Below are 11695 nucleotides of genomic sequence, written 5' to 3' on the forward strand. Positions count from 1 at the left end.
AATATTAAGCACAATCGTTGTTGAAAATAGAAAATCGCATATTTTCATATATGCATAATCTTGTTATTTTCACATAATTACCGTTGTGACAGTTTTCCTAACTTATTTTTTTAAAACTATGCAGTTCCACATAGTTATATAATCTACGTACAATCAATGAATTGTTGTGGAGAATACTTTAGATATTTAGCGGGTGGAGTAATTTCTCCGATAAAAATGCCGTTATTGTTTTATGGAACTACACATTTTCAAATAAACATTCTTGTGTTCTTTCACCGGTTTTTGTTGTTGTCTCAACATAATGTATCAAACATGGATGTAAGTAACAGAGCGATTGTTTGTTATTTACTGTATAATCAAATGAAGAAGTCTTGATTGCTTAATATACTTTGTGCAAAAGTCAAGCATTCACATTTTTGGAATACTATACCAATTGCAAAACTACAATGAATGGTTAGTTTTATTGTTGAGATTATTTTTTGATGCTATAATTATTCAGAAAACATAACATGTGTGCACTGTAAAATTTGATATTGGGACTTCTAATTATTATTTCAAATCCCAATACATTTTATTGTATGCTGTTCAAATATATTTTATATTATGATTATATAAACAAACAATGTTAAAACAAATATTGACGTTAGAACTGGTTTAACAGCCCTTTTACAAATTCCAATATTTATAGAACAGTGTCCCAGAGAGAGGATAGCGAGAAATCTGGAATTTCTCTATCTTCAATAAAACTTGCGGATAAGATAATAAAGTAATAGTGTTAAATGTTGTTAAACAGAGACATCGCAAAATTATAAAGATATACTGTTCTTATTAACTATAAGAAAGAATCTAATTAGCAAATTTACTGCCTTTAACTGCAAACGTAGTACATCTTTCGATTCGCCTCAGATTAAATTAGGTGTAAGTCGTTTTTTGTTTTCACTAACACATATAAATGACTCAAAGATTCTTAAGGATAATACAAGAGCTAAAATGTTGTTCTGGCGAACGATAAAAGCAGAGAAGAGACCAAATATCGGGACTGGGTTTTACTGTGGTTCCACCTACTGAGAAGATAATAATGATTCTGTCTTGTCTGTTTCGGCTGTGCCCCATCTGCGCACGTAATCGCCGGATTTTTTTTATCGAAAGCCCATTCTTTATACTATGTTTAAGCCATGCTGACTATTGTCTTTCTGCAGGAGTGAAGAATATAAACGATAATTTCACACCCCCCCCCCCTTTTTTTCGCATCCAGTCACCCATGTGAACATCTTTGGAGGCGGACTCACCTGCAAATCTGAAGCTCCTTATAGTCACCGAGGCAATCTCTACAATGGAAGATAAGCCCTGTCCACTAAATGCTTAATCCGTCAGGTGACCAACCCATCAGACCACCAGGCAATCCCAAATACTAAATGCTTGATCCGTTAGGTGACCAACCCATCAGACCACCAGGCAATCCCAAATACTAAATGCTTGATCCGTTAGGTGACCAACCCATCAGACCACCAGGCAATCCCAACTTGATATTAGCGATGATAAATAAACCATTACCCATGCATCAGCTTGCGCCCATGATGTAGGTAAATTTGCATATATTGTACCAGTGCTATAAATAGACTTAATGCAGCGAGTTACAACTGGACTATGTGGTCTCAGTTAGCAACACTGCAAATTACATATATACTATTAGACGACGCTTGGTTAAGTGTTCGTTACGCTCCTTTTATGACAAAGAAGCATGACGTATGTATTGTCTACATAGCCCGTACGCCTATGTATATTTTTAAGCGTGGCGTACATTGGGAGCATTGTATCTGGTCTTTTAGTGAGTCATTATCTTATTATTTATTATTTTAAAAAATGTGCTTTAATTTACAGTGCTAATTCAATCACTTACTAACTTGTCAAATATGCTCAATATGTCCATTAGTACGAGACAATAAAATCAATAGAAAAATTATTAGGAACGTAAATCCGAAAGATTTTTCTTTTTCTCTTGCATGTAAAATAGATTATGTGATCTTTAATCCAGCAAAGCTTGTTTCACGTTTATTCAAAACGAAAAATATACTATTGTTCTGGAAATGTATTTCATCTTAATGAACACACACACACACACACACACACACACACACACACACACATTGTATTGTTGGCATACAAATCTAAACTGGTTCCGTGTTAGGTAAATAAGTTACTGATCTTATAGTAACTTAGATTCTTTTGTTGAAGTAAAACCCAAATCACAGATAACTTACATTTAATACTAAGTATCAAAGTATGTCGACAGAACTCATAGCAGATAAAGTACAAAGCTGCAAATGCAATAGTATCCGCTTTTATTATTTTAAGGGATAGAAAGAAAAAAGTTCCCAAAACTGTTAGACTTGCAATATTTGGATAGAGGTCTTCATGCTTCATGTCCACGCCACAGTCAACCACAGCAACTGTGACGTTGTTTCCATAGTAACCTGCCTCCCATACTTTGTCCACGGCAAAAATTGTAGGAAGGATACTTTCTGATATCTATTTGAAAGAAATCACATATGATATGCTCGTACTTAGTTCAAGATAATAATGGTAATAATAATTGCCACAATAATAATTGCCACAATAATAATAATAATAATAATAACAACAATACGACTACTACTCTTACTATCACTACTACTACTACTATTTTTATTTTCAGAGGGTGTAACTCACACTCAGTGTTAATTAATTTCCCATCAGGCCAGGGAGCATATAATACTCTATATATGTACAAAGTAGTTATAACAAGCAAATAAAAGAATATAATAATTTGTTCGTTGGTGTCAGACAAATATGTCACGTTAAAATACTTAGTATAAAATCCATGACCTTCATTATATCATGTTAATCAGATGGATAATGTGTACATATAAGAATAAAGGAAAGATTATGAAGATGGATAATGTGTACATATAAGAATAAAGGAAAGATTATGAAGATGGATAATGTGTACATAGAAGAATAAAGGAAAGCTTATGAAGATGGATAATGTGTACATAGAAGAATAAAGGAAAGCTTATGAAGATATATAACGTGTACATAGAAGAATAAAGGAAAGCTTATGAAGATGGATAATGTGTACATAGAATAATAAAGGAAAGCTTATGAAGATGGATAATGTGTACATAGAAGAATCAAGGAAAGCTTATGAAGATGGATAATGTGTACATAGAAGAATAAAGGAAAGCTTATGAAGATGGATAATGTGTACATAGAAGAATAAAGGAAAGCTTATGAAGATGGATAATGTGTACATAGAAGAATCAAGGAAAGCTTATGAAGATGGATAATGTGTACAGAGAAGAATCAAGGAAAGCTTATGAAGATGGATAATGTGTACATAGAAGAATCAAGGAAAGCTTATGAAGATGGATAATGTGTACATAGAAGAATAAAGGAAAGCTTATGAAGATGGATAATGTGTACATAGAAGAATAAAGGAAAGCTTATGAAGATGGATAATGTGTACATAGAAGAATAAAGGAAAGCTTATGAAGATGGATAATGTGTACATAGAAGAATAAAGGAAAGCTTATGAAGATGGATAATGTGTACATAGAAGAATAAAGGAAAGCTTATAAAGATGGATAATGTGTACATAGAAGAATCAAGGAAAGCTTATGAAGATGGATAATGTGTACATAGAAGAATCAAGGAAAGCTTATGAAGATGGATAACGTGTACATAGAAGAATCAAGGAAAGCTTATGAAGATGGATAACGTGTACATAGAAGAATCAAGGAAAGCTTATGAAGATGGATAATGTGTACAGAGAAGAATCAAGGAAAGCTTATGAAGATGGATAATGTGTACATAGAAGAATCAAGGAAAGCTTATGAAGATGGATAATGTGTACATAGAAGAATCAAGGAAAGCTTATGAAGATGGATAATGTGTACATAGAAGAATAAAGGAAAGCTTATGAAGATGGATAATGTGTACATAGAAGAATAAAGGAAAGCTTATAAAGATGGATAATGTGTACATAGAAGAATCAAGGAAAGCTTATGAAGATGGATAATGTGTACATAGAAGAATCAAGGAAAGCTTATGAAGATGGATAATGTGTACATAGAAGAATCAAGGAAAGCTTATGAAGATGGATAATGTGTACATAGAAGAATAAAGGAAAGCTTATGAAGATGGATAATGTGTACATAGAAGAATAAAGGAAAGCTTATGAAGATGGATAATGTGTATATAGAAGAAGCTTATGAAGATGGATAATGTGTACATAGAAGAATAAAGGAAAGCTTATGAAGATGGATAATGTGTACAGAGAAGAATCAAGGAAAGCTTATGAAGATGGATAATGTGTACATAGAAGAATAAAGGAAAGCTTATGAAGATGGATAATGTGTACATAGAATAATAAAGGAAACTTATGAAGATGGATAATGTGTACATAGAATAATAAAGGAAACTTATGAAGATGGATAATGTGTACATAGAATAATAAAGGAAACTTATGAAGATGGATAATGTGTACATAGAAGAATAAAGGAAAGCTTATGAAAAACTTCGACAAGAAATACTATACGCTTGCCAGTTTGTTAAAACACCCTGATTTGACGAGGGAAAGATTGTGAGCTTGCTTTCGTACCTGTGACAGCTGACCCCAGTCAGTAGATAAGTTTATATAAATTATTTTTATATGCATGTGTTTTTGGTTTAGTAATTTTAAAAGACTGGCTGAATGTCGCTCGCTATTATCTTAAAAGATAATTACTACATAACAGGAAATATATATCAAGACCGTTTGGGTAGTGATAGGAAATCTTATTGTTGCCCACGTATTTCCCCGAAAGGCTTGTGTAAACTTTGTTGAGAAATCGCATGCGTATAGGAAACGATTCAATTTAATAACAGTTTGTTGCTTACAGTTTCTCGTTTTGCATTGTGTGGGACTAATATATCCTTTCCCGGTAGATAATTCCCCCGCTTGTGCAAGCTCTCTTGTTTGAAAAACTTGATCTGAAAAAAGATTTTCAAAATAATAGATATGCGTTCCAATTACAACATGAACGTAATCACCGCTTTCCTTTAAGCTCAGTGAAATGCAGTATTTTTGATGCGGGAAAATTCGCGTGGTTACCTGTTTATTCAAACTATATATATATATATATATATATATATATATATATATATATATATATATATATATATATATATATATATATATATATATATATATATATATTGTAGTAAATTTAGAGTATGTGCACTTGGTTGTAGTGCCCCGTTTTAAGCATTGCTTAGATTTGTGTGATTACTTGTTTGATTATTGGAATTCGGCGCCATGGAAATATTCCTGGCCCGAACTAATGAGCTAAATAATAGGAGCAAACGTCACGGAGTGAAGTGTTAGTGTGTTTCCATGATGTCCTGGTTCACTAGTAGTGAATTCCGACCAAAACCGAATGAATGTCCCTGTCGTAAAATAGTACATATTAAAATCTAGTGGTATACATTGGTAGCGTGACTGCAAGGACAGTACTTACGGTATTAAACCGGTAAATTACACAAGGGCATAAATAAAAAGGGACTTGGCAGAGACCGTTTATGTCGCCATGTGGGCGAATATGGTGCAGTTATATCGGCGAAATGTGCGTGGAAAGCATCATAGACTGGCCTAAGGTGGTGGAGTTAAAATAGTTCCCATTGTTAGGGAGTACTCATATATGTTCTAAGGCGTGAACGGTTGGTGGTACGGAAACATAATGAAGCCAAAACACGTAGATGTACGGTTGATAGTTGGCAGTTTGGTTTATCTGTGGTCTTGCATTAATTAGAGGAAAATTTAGGTATAGAATGGACACGTCGGGCTTTCTGATTTACAACTGAGGTTGTATGGAAGTCTTTGGAAAGTCGTTGAAACTTATGACTTCTAGCGAGAATCGCGCCAGGGTTTGACAACCGCTCGGTCAAGTAAATACCCGTGTGCGTGTAACAAGAAATATATATATATATATATATATATATATATATATATATATATATATATATATATATATATATATATATCCTGAATATTGTGACACGTGAATATTGTGACACGTTAGGACGTTTTTATCAATGATTTATTCAAAGAAACAATTTTTTAAAAAAAAATTCTTAAAGGGTTTGGATAATGGTTGTCATAGATAATTTCTTCATATGCTTTGTCATTTGCATCGTGAAGGACTTAACAAGTAGATTATTTTATCTGAAAGCGATGAGGCGGCAAAACCAACAAATTATGTCAGTCCCCCCTCCCCTATCCTCTCTCTCTCCCATACCCCCATCCCACATCTATTTATGTAGCTATTTATTATCTGCATATCCATGTATGCTGCTGCTGATTATTGTTATTATTATTATTAAATAATCCATGTATGAGACGAACGTTCGAATTTTAGTTGATTATGTTTCTTAAAAGTAATAATTCGATTGAGTTAAAACTGGATTGATCCTAGTAACACATGAATATTAGCGTCAGTCTATTTAACTGCTTAAATATAATTGTTACATATTATATTGTAATAAACCCAGAGCATGCGTTAATTGTATTTACATCTCAGTTCATAGATTTGTTATATTTTAGAAAGTATTTGTTAATTATTTGGAGCCGGTATTGGGAAGATATATCTCAGGCAGAATGATTGGCAAAATTCCAGGAGCCGACGTCATGTTATACAGTATTCACTAGAGATTAAATTGCATGGGTTAGTTTATAAATGGAATGTCAATATTTTCTTAACAAATGGAATTATCTGCATATTATTTTACATATGCGTGTTTAGTACTTTGTGAATAGTACTTAGGAATAATTCTTTGCATTGGATACTGTGTCGTTTAGTATTACATGACAAGGAGTACAAATATTAGGCTTGGAAAGGCTTGCTGGTGAATTTTACAAGAGTGAACAAGAAAAGCCTAAAAATGTGAAATTAAAGTTTCGTAATGTGTGGTCATTAGCTTATCAGAGGTAATTTATTTGTTGTATTAGCGCATTTAAGAACCTTTCAGCTGACAACAACTGCTGTCTTGAGATTCATGGAATGAGGGAAAACAATGGGCCTCAAAGCCAGACACACTAAGAAATTGTTTGATTCGCTGTGTAGTCAGACCCATTGCGTTTAACTGCGATGAAAATAAATTAAGTATCATAACGTATAATTATCATTGTCTTTTGTATTGCAGAAATTTCTTGGTTTTGAGCTACAATAATAAGCATACTCTCACCATCATAATAAAAATAAATGAAAAGTCGCGACCAGTATAAAAAAATAGTTGAACTCACAAAGGGAACATAGGTCCTATGCCTACGTGGAAAGCCGTACTTTACGTATTATAACTGGCCAGTATTTTATATGGAAACGTTTTTAAACGCACATTAATTGTGTGGTGGAATATAACGTCAAAGATTTCTCGTTATACATATTTATTTTCGGTGAGATTTTGAATTAGTTAAATTTAACAACGAAGACAACAGATAAATCTTTATTAGGGAGCTACGGTGGCACCGTGGTTAAGGCGTTGGGCATATGACCGAAAGGGTGAGGGTTTGATTCCCTTGGATAGGCTAGTGTGGCTTGTACATGAGTAAAGCCCTTTACTCGCCTCTGCACGATATAACCTTAAAAATGATGATCTACCGTAAATCATAGAAAAACAAATAAACAAATAAAATAAACACCTTACTAACAAAGAGAACATTACGTTGTTTGGGTAAGAAGAGTGCAACCTAACAAATGTGGCGGGTTCTGTATTTTTCTTCAGTTTGGCATTACTATTCAAATAAACTCGATGCATACAACTGTTTGCGTAGTTTGCTTTAATTCTTTTAAGTTGCTATACATGATTCATTTTGACACAGAGAACATGTCCACGTGTTTATCTGCCGAATGAAACAAGTTGAGTTGGTGTGGACTTTTACGCCATTTTACAGCGCTCCATAGGCAACACATGGCGGCCAGTATAACCGATGAAGGAAGAACCCGGGACAACTCCACCGAAAGCTACTGGCAAGCTTTGTCACATACCCACAATGGGAGATCCTGGGAATCGAACCCTAGCAAGTATAGTTGAGATGACAGTGATTGGTAAAGGTAAACGCTTTAGAGCACTCGGCCACCTATGACCCAACGAGCAGGTTTTTGTATAGTCATTCTGTTATAACTAGTAGAAATGTGATCCGCTTTCATCACTAGTATTGACTGTTGTGCACGATTATGTCGAAAGAAGACTCGTCCACCAATAGGACAGAGAATAAAAAAGCAGCAACTGAGTTTTGGGTCTGATTCCAAATTTATGGAACGCGATTGCATTTAAATTACCGTTAAACTTGTGTCATTAAAATATACTATAATTCTGTCGAATCTTTCGCAACATGATTGACAATAAAGCGAAGAGATTATTGGTGGCTTATATTACCACTTAGAGAGTTATTTAATATTTACTGCGAATTACCTCACTACTAGCAGCATGTTCCACCTCCCCATGAAAGCCTTCATGTATCAGTTTATTGCTCGCTGCAGGATAGTCGGTCTTTTCAAACAGGTAGAAATCAGACACAATCTGCAAAAATTAGAACACGTCTTGCAAGTCGAACTTTACAAACAGCACGTAGTTCCTTATGTGCAACTTACTCAGTCACCTCTACTCCGAAGGAACTGTACCTGTCAATGCGGTGCGATATCTATCATCGAACCCATTCCTTTATCTCCACTCAGCATATATTAATGTCTCTTTACATGGGCGGATCCGTTTTATTGATAACGCGGTGCCATTATGATAAAGTATGTTCGTTTGAACTTCAACTATTCTTCATTTACGTTTCCATTTCAAAATTTTATTATTTTGCTTTGAAAAGAAGTGTGTTAGACTCACTACCTCGTACCCAAACTAAAGCTGCCACATTATGTCTTTCAGTCATGTATGTATGTATCATCATGCATGTCAATTAGTCAGTCGGTCAGAAACTATGCATGTAGATAGATAATCAGTTCTCTCTCCCTACACACACACACACACACACACACACACACACACAACTCACATGTTTTAATAGTCTCAGGCTGACGTTTGTTCCGGACAAATTCTCCAATATTCTCTGCAGTTTACTGCCTTCAATTTCTAGCACAAATCTGTTGGTGTAAATGTTCCACTCATCGGTTCCTCCAGACGTTATGTGTATTGCCAAAATATATGCAACAATAAAGTTCATTATAAAATGAATATTGTGAAGTGCGCTTACACTTCTTTGGTTGTAGAGGTAATGAAAATGCATCGCTTATATCACTTCCTGTCGATGTGCATTGCTTGGTTATTCGGCACGTCAGGATAATCCATTCAAACGTTACGATCACCTATTACTGTGTTCAGTTATGCACTATCTCACGCCGAAGACTATTTTAATCCCGCATTTGTTTGAATAAACATAGGTCAAAATTCAGGACGGGTGCAATTTCGAATTCAGGATTGGTGCAACAATTGATTTCATATGAATACCTGAGCACATATCAGAGCACATAAAAAGTCGTTGGTTTCGATCAGGAATGACGCACACTTTTTGCGTGTGCAAACAAACACAAAGGTGACTATTTTACACTTCGGGAGTAGCGTGTCGTCGTGTTCTTTCTATTCCTACCTGCCGGTAGGGGTCTTCTGTTGCACCTGTAGCATATTTGGGTCACGCTGAACGGGTTGCAGTTCACACTCAGGGTTATTAATCTAGATTAAAAATGAGGCGCCGTAGCGGACAAAAGCTGGTCCAACGAGAAAGTTTCGATGTCGTAAATCCAATATCACGTGTTGGATCAAATTGCATGTCCTTACAGTTCCATTTTCTAGATCGAGAATTTAGATGTTATATGTTGCATTATACAGTGGCGGTTTAAAGTTCTTTTTCCTATGTCGACGCTTTACCGTGTATATTTTGAATTACACGTTGGATGTAACTGTTTGTCATGAAAATTCCATTTCATATGGCGAGTATTTAGATTTCATCTGTTGAATTTCACAGCAACGAGAAGCCGCCTTCTTGTTTAAAAATAACGTGTTGTTCACTACAGCGATCTCTAGCGAAGAAATTCATAGTAATTCTCGACCCGTGAATGGTAACTTTCAAACTGTAAATGCATGAAATGTAATGACGCCTCATAATTGAATACACGAATGATGTATCTTAATACTCGATATTATTTTGCATTATTAAAGTGGACATTGTGTAATGTTAATTTTAACACCAACCCATCATTTCACCATATAAAAATAACAATTCTGACAAGCACAATAAAATGTCCAACCACGCTGTGAAGCTCAACAGATACAATCTAAAACCTCAACATACGAAATGGAACTTTCAGCACAGTCAATGTGATTCAACATGTTAAATTGAAACTCTCGACATATGACATTAAAATTTCAAAAACCGTCGTGTAATTCAGAAGATACAGTCTAAAAAGTCGACATTGGACATCGAATTTTCAACCAGCGCTGTGTAATTCAACATATGAAATCTAAATGCTCAACATCTGAAATGGAATTTTCAACATAAACTCTTTGAACCAATGCGAAAATTAGGAATTCTCGACGTATGACATTGAAATTTCAACCACCGCCGTGTAATTCAAAATTCAAACGACACAATCAAAAACCTCGACATAGAAAATATAACTTTCAACCACTACTGTTTTATTCAGCAGATACAATCTAAAATCTGGACCGAGAAAATTGAACTTTTAGGACAAGCATTTTTGATACAACACGTGAAATTGGAATTCTGGACATATGACATTACAATGCTAACTGCAATGTTCTGATTGGACAAGCTTTTGTCCGCTACGGCGCCTCATAATCTATCGTATATGTGATAACTATAGTGTCATATAAATCTAGATCGCAGTTGCGTGTGTGGTGTCGGCCATCCTTGACGTGACATAAATCGGTTTTTGAGGTGTCGGCCATCCTTGCCGTGACATACATAGGTTTTTTAGGTGTCGGCCATCCTTGCCGTGACATAAATAGGTTTTTGTGGTGTCGGCCATCCTTGCCGTGACATAAATCGGTTTTTGAGGTGTCGGCCATCCTTGCCGTGACATACATAGGTTTTTTAGGTGTCGGCCATCCATGCCGTGACATAAAAAGGTTTTTCCCCTCGAGTTCGAAGTTGACGCGAAATGTTACTTTTCTTGATACTGAGTTATCATACACAAAAGATCATTACCCAAGTTTCGTATATACGGTATAGATCACACATGTTTTAGTTTGATGTGTGCGATACTTGGAATTTATTTTCTCTCTTTCAAGAAAATAAAGAAAACTGAAACTCTAATTGACAGTTGCGAAGATTATACTTTCTATATTTATTCTGGCGTTGTCCAACTGACTAGACATTTCGCCTATTCGGCTGTGATTACGTTCAAGCAAATGCTATTGAATAATAATAATAATAATAATAATAATAATAATAAAAACAACAACAACAACAACAACAATAATAATAATAATAATAATAATAATGATAATGATAATAATATGTTCAAATTATATTTTCATGAAATAAATTAAATTTTGGTTGCAATTCTACGGAATATTCGATCTTTTTGCTTCGCAACATGTAAGTATAAGCCATTCTAAATATAAAGGTGACATAAAGTTGATGACGACATTGCTT

At 34.6% G+C, this 11695-nt stretch overlaps 1 protein-coding gene across 3 annotated transcripts in view; it reads right to left on the bottom strand.

The window, feature by feature from the left end:
• Window positions 1-9756, bottom strand: part of LOC149787444 (furin-like) — a 78115-nt gene extending 68359 nt beyond the window's left edge. The window contains exons 1-4 of one of the 3 annotated variants that reach the window (XM_089978060.1): window positions 9077-9756; window positions 8488-8595; window positions 4918-5010; window positions 2395-2529 (exon numbers count right to left, since the gene is read on the bottom strand). In XM_089978060.1, coding sequence (XP_089834186.1) covers window positions 2395-2529; window positions 4918-5010; window positions 8488-8595; window positions 9077-9307 — 567 coding nt within the window. In that variant the 5' untranslated portion in view covers window positions 9308-9756. The remainder of the gene's footprint in view (window positions 1-2394; window positions 2530-4917; window positions 5011-8487; window positions 8596-9076) is intronic. The other 2 variants (XM_089978062.1, XM_089978061.1) reach the window with 2 other exon arrangements.
• Window positions 9757-11695: the final 1939 nt, after the last annotated feature.

Source organism: Sinohyriopsis cumingii, chromosome 12, assembly GCF_028554795.1.
Source record: "Sinohyriopsis cumingii isolate HCF-2022 chromosome 12, ASM2855479v2, whole genome shotgun sequence".
NCBI classification, from domain to species: Eukaryota; Metazoa; Mollusca; class Bivalvia; order Unionida; family Unionidae; genus Sinohyriopsis; species Sinohyriopsis cumingii.